This window comes from Scyliorhinus torazame, chromosome 15, assembly GCF_047496885.1.
Source record: "Scyliorhinus torazame isolate Kashiwa2021f chromosome 15, sScyTor2.1, whole genome shotgun sequence".
Lineage (NCBI taxonomy): Eukaryota > Metazoa > Chordata > Chondrichthyes > Carcharhiniformes > Scyliorhinidae > Scyliorhinus > Scyliorhinus torazame.
In genome coordinates, this window is record NC_092721.1 from 191,252,949 (window position 1) to 191,269,469 (window position 16,521).

Consider the following 16,521-nt stretch of genomic DNA (forward strand, 5'->3'; position numbering starts at 1 on the left):
AGAGAGTGCAAAGAAGGTTTACCAGGATGTTGCCTGGTCTGGAGGGTGTTAGCTATGAGGAGAGGTTAAATAAACTCCGATTGTTTTCGTAGGAAAGACAAAGGCTAAGGGGAGACCTGATTGAGGTCTACAAAATTGCGAGAGGTATAGACTGGGTGAATAGTCAGAAGCTTTTTCCCAGGGCGGATGTCTCGATTACAAGCAGGGACAGGTTCGATGTGAGAGGGGAAAGTTTAGGGGAAATGTGCGGGTATTGTTTTTCACGCAGAGTGGTGGGTGCCTGGAACGCGTTGCCAGAGGAGGTGGCAGAGGCAGGCACCATAGCAACGTTTAAGATGTATCTTGATAGACACATGAATGGGCGGGGAATGGAGGGATACAGATCGTCTGGGCAACAAGTAGTAGGTCTAAATAAGGAATCTGGATCAGCGCAGGTTTGGTGGGCTGAAGGGCCTGTTCCTCTGCTGTAATGTTCATTGTTCGATTTTCAAATAGTGGCATCTAGTTCTAGATTCTCTCACGAGGAAAAATCCTTTCCACATCCACCTTGTCAGTTCTGTCTCCCCCTCGCTGTGTCGCCCTCGCTCTCTCTGTAACACCCTCGCTCTCTCTGTATCGCCCTCGCTCTCTCTGTGTCGCCCTCGCTCTCTCTGTGTCGCCCTCGCTCTCTCTGTGTCGCCCTCGCTCTCTCTGTGTCGCCCTCGCTCTCTCTGTGTCGCCCTCGCTCTCTCTGTGTCGCCCTCGCTCTCTCTGTGTCGCCCTCGCTCTCTCTGTGTCGCCCTCGCTCTCTCTGTGTCGCCCTCGCTCTCTCTGTGTCGCCCTCGCTCTCTCTGTGTCGCCCTCGCTCTGTCTGTGTCGCCCTCGCTCTCTCTGTGTCGCCCTCGCTCTCTCTGTGTCGCCCTCGCTCTCTCTGTGTCGCCCTCGCTCTCTCTGTGTCGCCCTCCCTCTCTCTGTGTCGCGCTCGCTCTCTCTGGGTCGCCCTCGCTCTCTCTGGGTCGCCCTCGCTCTCTCAGGGTCGCCCTCGCTCTCTCTGGGTCGCCCTCGCTCTCTCTGGGTCGCCGTCGCTCTCTCTGGGTCGCCGTCGCTCTCTCTGGGTCGCCGTCGCTCTCTCTGGGTCGCCGTCGCTCTCTCAGGGTCGCCCTCGCTCTCTCTGGGTCGCCCTCCGGCTCTCTCTGGGTCGCCCTCGCTCTCTCTGGGTCGCCCTCGCTCTCTCTGGGTCGCCGTCGCTCTCTCTGGGTCGCCGTCGCTCTCTCTGGGTCGCCCTCGCTCTTTCTCTGCGTCGCCCACGCTCTCTCTCTGGGTCGCCCTCGCTCTTTCTCTGGGTCGCCCTCGCTCTCTCTGGGTCGCCCTCGCTCTCTCTGGGTCGCCCTCGCTCTCTCTGGGTCGCCGTCGCTCTCTCTGGGTCGCCGTCGCTCTCTCTCTGCGTCGCCCCCGCTCTCTCTCTGCGTCGCCCCCGCTCTCTCTCTGCGTCGCCCCCGCTCTCTCTCTCTGCGTCGCCCCCGCTCTCTCTCTGCGTCGCCCCCGCTCTCTCTCTGCGTCGCCCCCGCTCTCTCTCTGCGTCGCCCCCCGCTCTCTCTCTGCGTCGCCCCCGCTCTCTCTCTGCGTCGCCCCCGCTCTCTCGCTGCGTCGCCCCCGCTCTCTCTCTGCGTCGCCCCCGCTCTCTCTCTGCGTCGCCCCCGCTCTCTCTCTGGGTCGCCCTCGCTCTCTCTGGGTCGCCCTCGCTCTCTCTGGGTCGCCGTCGCTCTCTCTGGGTCGCCGTCGCTCTCTCTCTGCGTCGCCCCCGCTCTCTCTCTGCGTCGCCCCCGCTCTCTCTCTGCGTCGCCCCCGCTCTCTCTCTGCGTCGCCCCCGCTCTCTCTCTGCGTCGCCCCCGCTCTCTCTCTGCGTCGCCCCCGCTCTCTCTCTGCGTCGCCCCCGCTCTCTCGCTGCGTCGCCCCCGCCCTCTCGCTGCGTCGCCCCCGCTCTCTCTCTGCGTCGCCCCCGCTCTCTCTCTGCGTCGCCCCCGCTCTCTCGCTGCGTCGCCCCCGCCCTCTCGCTGCGTCGCCCCCGCTCTCTCTCTGCGTCGCCCCCGCTCTCTCTCTGCGTCGCCCCCGCCCTCTCTCTGCGTCGCCCCCGCTCTCTCTCTGCGTCGCCCCCGCTCTCTCTCTCTGCGTCGCCCCCGCTCTCTCTCTGCGTCGCCCCCGCTCTCTCTCTGCGTCGCCCCGCTCTCTCTCTGCGTCGCCCCCGCTCTCTCTCTGCGTCGCCCCCGCTCTCTCTCTGCGTCGCCCCCCGCTCTCTCTCTGCGTCGCCCCCGCTCTCTCTCTGCGTCGCCCCCGCTCTCTCTCTGCGTCGCCCCCGCTCTCTCTCTGCGTCGCCCCCGCTCTCTCTCTGCGTCGCCCCCGCTCTCTCTCTGCGTCGCCCCCGCTCTCTCTCTGCGTCGCCCCCGCTCTCTCTCTGCGTCGCCCCCGCTCTCTCTCTGCGTCGCCCCCGCTCTCTCTCTGCGTCGCCCCCGCTCTCTCTCTGCGTCGCCCCCGCTCTCTCTCTGCGTCGCCCCCGCTCTCTCTCTGCGTCGCCCCCGCTCTCTCTCTGCGTCGCCCCCGCTCTCTCTCTGCGTCGCCCCCCGCTCTCTCTCTGCGTCGCCCCCGCTCTCTCTCTGCGTCGCCCCCGCTCTCTCGCTGCGTCGCCCCCGCTCTCTCTCTGCGTCGCCCCCGCTCTCTCGCTGCGTCGCCCCGCACTCTCGCTGCGTCGCCCCCGCTCTCTCGCTGCGTCGCCCCCGCTCTCTCGCTGCGTCGCCCCCGCTCTCTCGCTGCGTCGCCCCCGCACTCTCGCTGCGTCGCCCCCCGCTCTCTCGCTGCGTCGCCCCCCGCTCTCTCGCTGCGTCGCCCCCGCTCTCTCGCTGCGTCGCCCCCGCTCTCTCGCTGCGTCGCCCCCCGCTCTCTCTCTGCGTCGCCCCCGCTCTCTCGCTGCGTCGCCCCCCGCTCTCTCGCTGCGTCGCCCCCGCTCTCTCGCTGCGTCGCCCCCGCTCTCTCGCTGCGTCGCCCCCGCTCTCTCGCTGCGTCGCCCCCGCTCTCTCGCTGCGTCGCCCCCGCTCTCTCGCTGCGTCGCCCCGCTCTCTCGCTGCGTCGCCCCCGCTCTCTCGCTGCGTCGCCCCCGCTCTCGTCGCTGCGTCGCCCCCGCTCTCTCGCTGCGTCGCCCCCGCTCTCTCGCTGCGTCGCCCCCGCTCTCTCGCTGCGTCGCCCCCGCTCTCTCGCTGCGTCGCCCCCGCTCTCGGCTCTCTCGCTGCGTCGCCCCCGCTCTCTCGCTGCGTCGCCCCCCGCTCTCTCGCTGCGTCGCCCCCGCTCTCTCGCTGCGTCGCCCCCGCTCTCTCGCTGCGTCGCCCCCGCTCTCTCGCTGCGTCGCCCCCGCTCTCTCGCTGCGTCGCCCCCGCTCTCTCGCTGCGTCGCCCCCCGCTCTCTCGCTGCGTCGCCCCCGCTCTCTCGCTGCGTCGCCCCCGCTCTCTCGCTGCGTCGCCCCCGCTCTCTCGCTGCGTCGCCCCCGCTCTCTCGCTGCGTCGCCCCCGCTCTCTCGCTGCGTCGCCCCCCGCTCTCTCGCTGCGTCGCCCCCGCTCTCTCGCTGCGTCGCCCCCGCTCTCTCGCTGCGTCGCCCCGCTCTCTCGCTGCGTCGCCCCCGCTCTCTCGCTGCGTCGCCCCCGCTCTCTCGCTGCGTCGCCCCCGCTCTCTCGCTGCGTCGCCCCCGCTCTCTCGCTGCGTCGCCCCCGCTCTCTCGCTGCGTCGCCCCCGCTCTCTCGCTGCGTCGCCCCCGCTCTCTCGCTGCGTCGCCCCCGCTCTCTCGCTGCGTCGCCCCCGCTCTCTCGCTGCGTCGCCCCCGCTCTCTCGCTGCGTCGCCCCCGCTCTCTCGCTGCGTCGCCCCCGCTCTCTCGCTGCGTCGCCCCCGCTCTCTCGCTGCGTCGCCCCCGCTCTCTCGCTGCGTCGCCCCCGCTCTCTCGCTGCGTCGCCCCGCTCTCTCGCTGCGTCGCCCCCGCTCTCTCGCTGCGTCGCCCCCGCTCTCTCGCTGCGTCGCCCCCGCTCTCTCGCTGCGTCGCCCCGCTCTCTCGCTGCGTCGCCCCCGCTCTCTCGCTGCGTCGCCCCCGCTCTCTCGCTGCGTCGCCCCCGCTCTCTCGCTGCGTCGCCCCCGCTCTCTCGCTGCGTCGCCCCCGCTCTCTCGCTGCGTCGCCCCCGCTCTCTCGCTGCGTCGCCCCCGCTCTCTCGCTGCGTCGCCCCCGCTCTCTCGCTGCGTCGCCCCCGCTCTCTCGCTGCGTCGCCCCCGCTCTCTCGCTGCGTCGCCCCCGCTCTCTCGCTGCGTCGCCCCCGCTCTCTCGCTGCGTCGCCCCCGCTCTCTCGCTGCGTCGCCCCCGCTCTCTCGCTGCGTCGCCCCCGCTCTCCTCGCTGCGTCGCCCCCGCTCTCTCGCTGCGTCGCCCCCGCTCTCTCGCTGCGTCGCCCCCGCTCTCTCGCTGCGTCGCCCCCGCTCTCTCGCTGCGTCGCCCCCCGCTCTCTCGCTGCGTCGCCCCCGCTCTCTCGCTGCGTCGCCCCCGCTCTCTCGCTGCGTCGCCCCCGCTCTCTCGCTGCGTCGCCCCCGCTCTCTCGCTGCGTCGCCCCCGCTCTCTCGCTGCGTCGCCCCCGCTCTCTCGCTGCGTCGCCCCCGCTCTCTCGCTGCGTCGCCCCCGCTCTCTCGCTGCGTCGCCCCCGCTCTCTCGCTGCGTCGCCCCCGCTCTCTCGCTCGCTGCGTCGCCCCCGCTCTCTCGCTGCGTCGCCCCCGCTCTCTCGCTGCGTCGCCCCCGCTCTCTCGCTGCGTCGCCCCCGCTCTCTCGCTGCGTCGCCCCCGCTCTCTCGCTGCGTCGCCCCCGCTCTCTCGCTGCGTCGCCCCCGCTCTCTCGCTGCGTCGCCCCCGCTCTCTCGCTGCGTCGCCCCCGCTCTCTCGCTGCGTCGCCCCCGCTCTCTCGCTGCGTCGCCCCCGCTCTCTCGCTGCGTCGCCCCCGCTCTCTCGCTGCGTCGCCCCCGCTCTCTCGCTGCGTCGCCCCCGCTCTCTCGCTGCGTCGCCCCCGCTCTCTCGCTGCGTCGCCCCCGCTCTCTCGCTGCGTCGCCCCCGCTCTCTCGCTGCGTCGCCCCCCGCTCTCTCGCTGCGTCGCCCCCGCTCTCTCGCTGCGTCGCCCCCGCTCTCTCGCTGCGTCGCCCCCGCTCTCTCGCTGCGTCGCCCCCGCTCTCTCGCTGCGTCGCCCCCGCTCTCTCGCTGCGTCGCCCCCGCTCTCTCGCTGCGTCGCCCCCGCTCTCTCGCTGCGTCGCCCCCGCTCTCTCGCTGCGTCGCCCCCCGCTCTCTCGCTGCGTCGCCCCCGCTCTCTCGCTGCGTCGCCCCCGCTCTCTCGCTGCGTCGCCCCCGCTCTCTCGCTGCGTCGCCCCCGCTCTCTCGCTGCGTCGCCCCCGCTCTCTCGCTGCGTCGCCCCCGCTCTCTCGCTGCGTCGCCCCCGCTCTCTCGCTGCGTCGCCCCCGCTCTCTCGCTGCGTCGCCCCGCTCTCTCGCTGCGTCGCCCCCGCTCTCTCGCTGCGTCGCCCCCGCTCTCTCGCTGCGTCGCCCCCGCTCTCTCGCTGCGTCGCCCCCGCTCATCTCGCTGCGTCGCCCCCCGCTCTCTCGCTGCGTCGCCCCCGCTCTCTCGCTGCGTCGCCCCCGCTCTCTCGCTGCGTCGCCCCCGCTCTCTCGCTGCGTCGCCCCCGCTCTCTCGCTGCGTCGCCCCCGCTCTCTCGCTGCGTCGCCCCCGCTCTCTCGCTGCGTCGCCCCCGCTCTCTCGCTGCGTCGCCCCCGCTCTCTCGCTGCGTCGCCCCCCGCTCTCTTCGCTGCGTCGCCCCCGCTCTCTCGCTGCGTCGCCCCCCGCTCTCTCGCTGCGTCGCCCCCGCTCTCTCGCTGCGTCGCCCCCGCTCTCTCGCTGCGTCGCCCCCGCTCTCTCGCTGCGTCGCCCCCGCTCTCTCGCTGCGTCGCCCCCGCTCTCTCGCTGCGTCGCCCCCCGCTCTCTCGCTGCGTCGCCCCCGCTCTCTCGCTGCGTCGCCCCCGCTCTCTCGCTGCGTCGCCCCCGCTCTCTCGCTGCGTCGCCCCCCGCTCTCTCGCTGCGTCGCCCCCGCTCTCTCGCTGCGTCGCCCCCGCTCTCTCGCTGCGTCGCCCCCGCTCTCTCGCTGCGTCGCCCCCGCTCTCTCGCTGCGTCGCCCCCGCTCTCTCGCTGCGTCGCCCCCGCTCTCTCGCTGCGTCGCCCCCGCTCTCTCGCTGCGTCGCCCCCGCTCTCTCGCTGCGTCGCCCCCGCTCTCTCGCTGCGTCGCCCCCGCTCTCTCGCTGCGTCGCCCCCGCTCTCTCGCTGCGTCGCCCCCGCTCTCTCGCTGCGTCGCCCCCGCTCTCTCGCTGCGTCGCCCCCGCTCTCTCGCTGCGTCGCCCCCGCTCTCTCGCTGCGTCGCCCCCGCTCTCTCGCTGCGTCGCCCCCGCTCTCTCGCTGCGTCGCCCCCGCTCTCTCGCTGCGTCGCCCCCGCTCTCTCGCTGCGTCGCCCCCGCTCTCTCGCTGCGTCGCCCCCGCTCTCTCGCTGCGTCGCCCCCGCTCTCTCGCTGCGTCGCCCCCGCTCTCTCGCTGCGTCGCCCCCGCTCTCTCGCTGCGTCGCCCCCGCTCTCTCGCTGCGTCGCCCCCGCTCTCTCGCTGCGTCGCCCCCGCTCTCTCGCTGCGTCGCCCCCGCTCTCTCGCTGCGTCGCCCCCGCTCTCTCGCTGCGTCGCCCCCGCTCTCTCGCTGCGTCGCCCCCGCTCTCTCGCTGCGTCGCCCCCGCTCTCTCGCTGCGTCGCCCCCGCTCTCTCGCTGCGTCGCCCCCGCTCTCTCGCTGCGTCGCCCCCGCTCTCTCGCTGCGTCGCCCCCGCTCTCTCGCTGCGTCGCCCCCGCTCTCTCGCTGCGTCGCCCCCGCTCTCTCGCTGCGTCGCCCCCGCTCTCTCGCTGCGTCGCCCCCGCTCTCTCGCTGCGTCGCCCCCGCTCTCTCGCTGCGTCGCCCCCGCTCTCTCGCTGCGTCGCCCCCGCTCTCTCGCTGCGTCGCCCCCGCTCTCTCGCTGCGTCGCCCCCGCTCTCTCGCTGCGTCGCCCCCGCTCTCTCGCTGCGTCGCCCCCGCTCTCTCGCTGCGTCGCCCCCGCTCTCTCGCTGCGTCGCCCCCGCTCTCTCGCTGCGTCGCCCCCGCTCTCTCGCTGCGTCGCCCCCGCTCTCTCGCTGCGTCGCCCCCGCTCTCTCGCTGCGTCGCCCCCGCTCTCTCGCTGCGTCGCCCCCGCTCTCTCGCTGCGTCGCCCCCGCTCTCTCGCTGCGTCGCCCCCGCTCTCTCGCTGCGTCGCCCCCGCTCTCTCGCTGCGTCGCCCCCGCTCTCTCGCCTGCGTCGCCCCCGCTCTCTCGCCTGCGTCGCCCCCGCTCTCTCGCCTGCGTCGCCCCCGCTCTCTCGCCTGCGTCGCCCCCGCTCTCTCGCCTGCGTCGCCCCCGCTCTCTCGCCTGCGTCGCCCCCGCTCTCTCGCCTGCGTCGCCCCCGCTCTCTCGCCTGCGTCGCCCCCGCTCTCTCGCCTGCGTCGCCCCCGCTCTCTCGCCTGCGTCGCCCCCGCTCTCTCGCCTGCGTCGCCCCCGCTCTCTCGCCTGCGTCGCCCCCGCTCTCTCGCCTGCGTCGCCCCCGCTCTCTCGCCTGCGTCGCCCCCGCTCTCTCGCCTGCGTCGCCCCCGCTCTCTCGCCTGCGTCGCCCCCGCTCTCTCGCCTGCGTCGCCCCCGCTCTCTCGCCTGCGTCGCCCCCGCTCTCTCGCCTGCGTCGCCCCCGCTCTCTCGCCTGCGTCGCCCCCGCTCTCTCGCCTGCGTCGCCCCCGCTCTCTCGCCTGCGTCGCCCCCGCTCTCTCGCCTGCGTCGCCCCCGCTCTCTCGCCTGCGTCGCCCCCGCTCTCTCGCCTGCGTCGCCCCCGCTCTCTCGCCTGCGTCGCCCCCGCTCTCTCGCCTGCGTCGCCCCCGCTCTCTCGCCTGCGTCGCCCCCGCTCTCTCGCCTGCGTCGCCCCCGCTCTCTCGCCTGCGTCGCCCCCGCTCTCTCGCCTGCGTCGCCCCCGCTCTCTCGCCTGCGTCGCCCCCGCTCTCTCGCCTGCGTCGCCCCCGCTCTCTCGCCTGCGTCGCCCCCGCTCTCTCGCCTGCGTCGCCCCCGCTCTCTCGCCTGCGTCGCCCCCGCTCTCTCGCCTGCGTCGCCCCCGCTCTCTCGCCTGCGTCGCCCCCGCTCTCTCGCCTGCGTCGCCCCCGCTCTCTCGCCTGCGTCGCCCCCGCTCTCTCGCCTGCGTCGCCCCCGCTCTCTCGCCTGCGTCGCCCCCGCTCTCTCGCCTGCGTCGCCCCCGCTCTCTCGCCTGCGTCGCCCCCGCTCTCTCGCCTGCGTCGCCCCCGCTCTCTCGCCTGCGTCGCCCCCGCTCTCTCGCCTGCGTCGCCCCCGCTCTCTCGCCTGCGTCGCCCCCGCTCTCTCGCCTGCGTCGCCCCCGCTCTCTCGCCTGCGTCGCCCCCGCTCTCTCGCCTGCGTCGCCCCCGCTCTCTCGCCTGCGTCGCCCCCGCTCTCTCGCCTGCGTCGCCCCCGCTCTCTCGCCTGCGTCGCCCCCGCTCTCTCGCCTGCGTCGCCCCCGCTCTCTCGCCTGCGTCGCCCCCGCTCTCTCGCCTGCGTCGCCCCCGCTCTCTCGCCTGCGTCGCCCCCGCTCTCTCGCCTGCGTCGCCCCCGCTCTCTCGCCTGCGTCGCCCCCGCTCTCTCGCCTGCGTCGCCCCCGCTCTCTCGCCTGCGTCGCCCCCGCTCTCTCGCCTGCGTCGCCCCCGCTCTCTCGCCTGCGTCGCCCCCGCTCTCTCGCCTGCGTCGCCCCCGCTCTCTCGCCTGCGTCGCCCCCGCTCTCTCGCCTGCGTCGCCCCCGCTCTCTCGCCTGCGTCGCCCCCGCTCTCTCGCCTGCGTCGCCCCCGCTCTCTCGCCTGCGTCGCCCCCGCTCTCTCGCCTGCGTCGCCCCCGCTCTCTCGCCTGCGTCGCCCCCGCTCTCTCGCCTGCGTCGCCCCCGCTCTCTCGCCTGCGTCGCCCCCGCTCTCTCGCCTGCGTCGCCCCCGCTCTCTCGCCTGCGTCGCCCCCGCTCTCTCGCCTGCGTCGCCCCCGCTCTCTCGCCTGCGTCGCCCCCGCTCTCTCGCCTGCGTCGCCCCCGCTCTCTCGCCTGCGTCGCCCCCGCTCTCTCGCCTGCGTCGCCCCCGCTCTCTCGCCTGCGTCGCCCCCGCTCTCTCGCCTGCGTCGCCCCCGCTCTCTCGCCTGCGTCGCCCCCGCTCTCTCGCCTGCGTCGCCCCCGCTCTCTCGCCTGCGTCGCCCCCGCTCTCTCGCCTGCGTCGCCCCCGCTCTCTCGCCTGCGTCGCCCCCGCTCTCTCGCCTGCGTCGCCCCCGCTCTCTCGCCTGCGTCGCCCCCGCTCTCTCGCCTGCGTCGCCCCCGCTCTCTCGCCTGCGTCGCCCCCGCTCTCTCGCCTGCGTCGCCCCCGCTCTCTCGCCTGCGTCGCCCCCGCTCTCTCGCCTGCGTCGCCCCCGCTCTCTCGCCTGCGTCGCCCCCGCTCTCTCGCCTGCGTCGCCCCCGCTCTCTCGCCTGCGTCGCCCCCGCTCTCTCGCCTGCGTCGCCCCCGCTCTCTCGCCTGCGTCGCCCCCGCTCTCTCGCCTGCGTCGCCCCCGCTCTCTCGCCTGCGTCGCCCCCGCTCTCTCGCCTGCGTCGCCCCCGCTCTCTCGCCTGCGTCGCCCCCGCTCTCTCGCCTGCGTCGCCCCCGCTCTCTCGCCTGCGTCGCCCCCGCTCTCTCGCCTGCGTCGCCCCCGCTCTCTCGCCTGCGTCGCCCCCGCTCTCTCGCCTGCGTCGCCCCCGCTCTCTCGCCTGCGTCGCCCCCGCTCTCTCGCCTGCGTCGCCCCCGCTCTCTCGCCTGCGTCGCCCCCGCTCTCTCGCCTGCGTCGCCCCCGCTCTCTCGCCTGCGTCGCCCCCGCTCTCTCGCCTGCGTCGCCCCCGCTCTCTCGCCTGCGTCGCCCCCGCTCTCTCGCCTGCGTCGCCCCCGCTCTCTCGCTGCGTCGCCCCCGCTCTCTCGCTGCGTCGCCCCCGCTCTCTCGCTGCGTCGCCCCCGCTCTCTCGCTGCGTCGCCCCCGCTCTCTCGCTGCGTCGCCCCCGCTCTCTCGCTGCGTCGCCCCCGCTCTCTCGCTGCGTCGCCCCCGCTCTCGCGCGGCGTCGCCCCCGCTCTCGCGCGGCGTCGCCCCCGCTCTCGCGCGGCGTCGCCCCCGCCCTCGCGCGGCGTCGCCCCCGCCCTCGCGCGGCGTCGCCCCCGCCCTCGCGCGGCGTCGCCCCCGCCCTCGCGCGGCGTCGCCCCCGCCCTCGCGCGGCGTCGCCCCCGCCCTCGCGCGGCGTCGCCCCCGCCCTCTCGCGGCGTCGCCCCCGCCCTCTCGCGGCGTCGCCCCCGCCCTCTCGCGGCGCCGCCCCCGCCCCCTCGCGGCGCCGCTATCCCTGTCTGCCTGCCTCTCTTGCTCGGTGTTTCTTTTTATTTTGCACTTTTTTTTTTTTAGTTGTCAGTCATAAAATCATGAATCATCTTCATCTTGTATTTTGTTCCCCTCTCCTCCCACTTCAGGAGGATGTAGCAACCTCTTTAGCAGACCTGTCCTTGGAGGTGGAACCGATGCAGTCCTTGCCAACAGAGGAACGCCGTCGATGGGAAGAAGGAAACGCGGACTATCTGGGAAGGGATGCTTTTGAAAATATTCAGAAGAAGTTAGACCGGTTTCTGAAGTAGTGTGTGTCAGATGGTGATCATGCGCTCTTGGGCCAAAACACTGTTTTGCTTATATATAATAATATGGATGGCAGCTCAATCCTGAGGCAAAGAAAAATATTGACTGTCCATTTAATATTGCATTGTATATAGATTTTGATTTTGAACATGCGTGTATTTTTTTTTACATTCATTAGTGCGATTAAAAAGCATTTACTGAGTGGTTACGTTTATTGCATATAAATGTACGGGTGTCACCTTTTTATAGCTATGAGCAATGACCCAGATTTTGAGAGGGCAAACTGTCAGCGTTCACTATCATTGCCCCTCTCCATCTGACTGCAACTTCAGGTTTGAACGCAATCAATGCCGAATTAATGCCGAAATCCCAAAGTTGTGGTCTATCATTCGCGGTGTTAGGGATGTCCTCAACGCATCGCTGAAGGCGTCAAACATTCCTGCTGACTCCTGGGTCGTAACCGACCAAACTGGAGAAGGATCATCGAGGAAGGCACCGCGCCAAACCCATTGAGAGACTTTGTTGGGAACATGCCGAGGTGTCGTAGGGCGCGCACAAACCCCAAAACGACCCAGCTAACCAACCCTTCAGGCACCACCTGCCCCGCATGTGTCAGAGTCTGCAGATCACACATTGGACTCATCAATCATCGCATAAAACCAGAATGGAAGCCAGCCGTCCTCAATCCCGCAGATCTACCTAAGAAAGCAAAGACCAGTTGCACAGTGAACCCCCCCCCGCCACAAGAGCCGACATTCAATGGACGTGACAAAACCATCCCCTTTTCCAATATCTCATTAGAAGCCCCCCAAAAAAGTTACATCATTTTCAGTCAGGTACAACTGGGATGTTAACAGCAATTTGCATAATTGCTATTGTTGATCAGAAAAGACCTGAAAAATGCTTTTACATTCTTGTAATGTCTCTATTATGATTTACCACAAGTTTTTTAAACAATTTAAAATGGATATTTCAGTCCCAATTTTTATTTTGCTCTTAAAAATGGTTCGACTTTATTGCTCTTCACTCCCTGTTTGACTGTCTGTGAGAATTCTTTAATGTGATTGGCTACATGGACAGGCTGCAATCCACTGCACAGTGAGATAGGTAAAGCTGTCACCAAAGGGATCTCAGACCTCAGCAAAGCTTTCTTTGAGGCCAGGGGCAAGCAGCCAGGCTCTGTAGCCGACCGTGAAATCCAGATCACTGTTTCTCCAACAAGACTACAAAAATTCTGAAGTGATAGCGCTCAGAATAAGAATCGCTCGGAATAAGCTCCACTTAAGTCTGGGTATTGACTGCAGTGCGGTAACTTCTGTTCCTCCTTTTACTTTGGATGTGAAAGTCCAGTGAAAATACAATATTTGGGGAATGAAAATCATTTGGGGAACACTTCAGCATTCAGCCTCTGATCTCCGGGTAATCATTCTCCAAGGCGTCCTTCAGGACGCACGACAACGCAGAATCGCCGAGCAGAAACTTATAGCCAAGTTCCGCACACTTGAGTACGGCCTCAACCGGAACCTTGAATTCATGTTGCATTATATTCATCCCCCACCTTCTGGCCTGGGCTTGCAAAATCCTACCAACTGTCCTGGCTTGTGACAATTCACACCTCTTTAACCTGGGTTTCCTCCCACAGTCCAAAGATGTGGTTAAGTGGATTGGCCATGCTAAATTGTCCTTTGTGTCCAAAAAATGTTAAGTGGGGGTTATTGGGTTACGGGGATACGGTAGATATGTGGGCTTCAATAGGGTGCTCTTTGTAAGGGCAGGCGCAGACTCGATGGGCCAAATGGCCTCCTTCTGCACTGTAAATTCTATAACCTGGGATTACCCCTCTGGCTCTGTAAAGACTTAATTACCTGCAAATGATCGCATTCAAAGTATCGTCTTGCATCTTTGACTTTGTCTATATAAATGTTTCTGGAACCTATCTCTCCATTCACCTGAGGAAGGAGCAGTGCTCTAAAGCTAGTGATTCGAAACAAACCTGTTGGACTTTAACCTGGTGTTGTAAGACTTCTTACTGCGCTCGCCCCAGTCCAACGCCAGCATCTCCACATCATCTCTATTCCTTAGTTCATGTTCTATGGCTGGGATTCTCCGATCGTTGCGATTCCCTTTTCCCGCTGGGAGCACATCCCCGCCAGTGAGTTTCACGGCAGCATAGGGTTGTTACAATGGGAAATTCCATTGACCAGCGGCGAGCAGATAGAATCCCGCTGCCAGTGAAGGCTGCGCAGCCAAGAAGCACCTGGCTGGGGAACCGGAGAATCCCGCCCTATTTCCTTCCCTTTGATGTTATTCACCCCATGGAGTCTGCTTTTGCCAGCTGTGTGTCAATTTCCTTATCAATCCACTTTGAAGTTGCCACCTCTATGGCCCCATTGTTTTCTCTGGTCACATATGTAAAATACTTCTTTTCCACTGATAGGCAAATTCGCATCTCCTCATTTCTCCAGACATCTTCCTCTAATCAACTCCCTGCTATTCTTTGGTTTTAACTGAACCAATTCTAAACAAGTGCAAAACAAAAAGTTAGACAGAATGCCTCTTCTTTCAGCAATAGTCTAGTTCTGGACCACCAAACACCATTATGATTCAACAATTTTCATAGCTCTCGATGCCAAACGATCACCCTTGTGAATGCATACGTGACTAATTTGGTGTGTTCTTAAATTGGTCACCGACGCTAAGGTGTCGTACTCCACCCTCGCCACTGGCTGTGAGGGAGACTGGCTGCTGGTCTTTATACCCCTGTGCCTATGATGACTTAGGTGGGTGTCCACTGGTTATCTATGGCCATGAGATCCCTGGTGGAATGGGGGCCCCCTGCACAGTAGCAGGTCGTTTGTCTGTTGCTGCGAAACACTGAGGCATTTTGTGTCGATGACAGAGGGGTGGAGGAGAGGCTATTTGCACCAGAAGCCCCCTGTGTAATGGTGATAGCGGTGGTGATACTGTAAATACACAAACGGTTAATGTGCATACACCACCTAGCTAGACAGTAGAGGGAACACCAGAGACATGACACAGACAGTCAACCAATAGGTCAGTAAGCTAGGGCATGACCAATGGGCAGTCACGATACACACAGTGGTGACACTACCACAGGAGGGTATTACACCAACCCATATAAAAGGACACATCACACATGCTCAGTCTCTTTCCAGTGGAGACTCTCAGTGAGTACAGACACAGGGTTGATTGAACATCGCACCCACCACGTGGGTTGTAGCAGACTGGTTAGTCAGTCTGAGTAGCTATAGAAGGATTAACAGTAGAGACGAATCCAAGTAGGAGAATTGTTGATAGTTTAATAAACATGTTAAAGCTATCTCCAAGTCTGAACCTTCCTTTGTCAGAGTGCACATCAAGGAAGCAGCTTATGCTACGACAAGAGCATAACAAAACAATAGCAGTTTGTCATCCACTGCTGTGAGTCCCATTTGTCCCTCCCTACTCTCCTTAGAGGAACTGGGCCACAGAATTCCGAGGCAAGGTTATGGGACTGCAGATCAGAATGTACACCCAGTAGCCATGAGTCAGCTGCTGTGTTTGGGCATTCCACGACGGTCACCAGTCTCTCATTGGTGCAACCATGCATTCTGAAGAGTGGGTGATTGCTGCTTTCTCTTAGTTTGGATGGACTCTACTGCCCATGGCAGCCCACCAACACTTGTCCGCATATCTCCACGTATCTGCTCTGGATGTTCAGCATTTGGTTCCAGAGGCTCGTCATCAGCCTGGGACTCAGCGTCTAAGTTGTCTCTAGGTGCTGTCAGAGGCCTGGTGATCTCCGTCTCCAACAGCCGGTCATGTGACTCTGATGTGCTCACATGCCTATCCCTTAACTCGCGCATACCCACTGGGATATGTGTATTTGTGCTGGGGCTGGGTACGGAGCAAGGATGTGATTATGCACCTTTTGAGGATGTCTCCACCTCCTGCAAGGTTATTGTTGGTCCATCAGGGGTGCCGGTTGCAGATGCCCATGTTTCACCTGTGGGGAAAACAGAGAATGAGGGCCACCATTGCCATTTGAAATTACTTCAAAGAGACACTTCTAAAAACACGGACTAATGACAGTGGAAGACAGTATAATATAATCATCCTTATTGTCACAAGTAGGCTTACATTAACACTGCAATGAAGTTACTGTCAAAAGCCCCTAGTCACCTCATTCCGGCGCCTGTTTGGGTACACAGAGGGAGAATTCAGAATGTCCAATTCGCCTAACGACACATCTTTCGGGACTTGTGGGAGGAAACCGGAGCACCCGAAGGAAACACACGCAGACACGGGAGGAACGTGCAGACTCCGCTCAGACAGTGACCCAAGCCGGGAATCGAACCCGGAACTCTGGCGATGCGAAGCAACAGTGGTAACCACTGTTGCCCTAACCAGTGTTTAAACTTTAGGCTCTTCAACAATAATATACACATTCCTCCCCAAATTCTGCAAGTCTCCAGCATCAAAGTCCCTGCCACCATCCCTCAGTTCCAACATCACATCACTGCTCCACACCCCAACCACCCCTCATTCAGCACTATTTGTGGCAGAGAGCTATGCGTCTTCGGAATCTCACCACCCTGGGTTGTTTCTCCAACCTTTCCTCATCCAGTGATGAGATTCCATTGTTTCAATGCCAGCTCCAGCACTTCCTCCTCCTCGGGCGAGAATGATGTTGGCTTGGCCAGCTTGGGTCCTGGCCCTCTCTCAGGCATTATGTGTATTCTCCTGTAATTACAAAGAAAAGAATATGCTGTGCTAAAATCATACTTCAATCACATGCATGGGCAACATGTCCTTTGTCTGCGGTCAAAAATTTGCAATGCCCCTTGCTAATTAAGAGGTGTTGCTGTTCATCATCCCAGTGCCATGGTTTTGGCACCCTGTTTCTTGCTGCCTTTGGCACTTGGCGAGGACACTGGTCAGTTACACACTTGACTCGCATCACAACCCACATACCCGTACATATAGATACACCTCTGGAATGATTACACACTCTCACCCTGGCAGATCGGAAGAGGTCATTCAACCTTTTCGAGCATTGTAACCAAGCCCTTCAGATGACCCCCACTGCTGCCTCCTCTGTGTCTTCGATCCAGGCTGCTTTGGCCTGGTGGGCAGATCTCCACTCCTTGTCAGCAGGCCAGAGATTCTCCTGTCGACCACTCGCAGACTGGAGGAGGACTTGTAGAGAGTCATCATCAAACCATCAACGGCTCTGTGGTAGTCTCTGCAGAGGTATTACAGTACCTGGTAATGCTGGAATACCATTGGTAGATATTGTATGTTTCCCATTGGTCAAACTGTATGGTAGCTCCACCCTGCTAGGCAGGGCATAAGAGCCCATGCCACCCCAGCAGCCTTCATTCTGTACCTGAGCTGCTGGGGAAACATCTAGCTTATTAAAGCCTTCAGTTGGACTACAACCTCGCTTTAGTGGTCATTGATCGTGCATCAATTTAATAAGCTAGATTTAAAAGGATGGAGCTCCGAATCAAGCCGGAGTGTCTGCAACTCAGCCCCCACGCGGCGAACTCTGCGGCAATCTTCAAGCACAGGCTGGCGTGTTTTAAAGGATATCTCGGAACGGCCGAAAACACACCCACGGGAGAACAGAAATTGCAAGTGCCGCACTCGAGGGTGAGCCCGGAAATTTATCGAGGAAGTGGAAGACTTCGATGCAGCAATAGAGTTGCTAAAAGGACATTATATTCG

General features: G+C 64.8%; 1 protein-coding gene across 26 annotated transcripts in view; it reads left to right on the plus strand.

Moving 5' to 3' along the window:
* The window catches only part of gyg2 (glycogenin 2), a 166,967-nt gene extending 155,972 nt beyond the window's left edge, over positions 1-10,995 (plus strand). For 23 of the 26 annotated variants that reach the window (XM_072477325.1, XM_072477340.1, XM_072477326.1 and 20 more), the window contains one exon: positions 10,632-10,995. In XM_072477325.1, the coding sequence (XP_072333426.1) occupies positions 10,632-10,793 (162 nt within the window). In that variant the 3' untranslated portion in view covers positions 10,794-10,995. The remainder of the gene's footprint in view (positions 1-10,631) is intronic. The other 3 variants (XM_072477333.1, XM_072477332.1, XR_011935242.1) reach the window with 2 other exon arrangements.
* Positions 10,996-16,521: the final 5,526 nt, after the last annotated feature.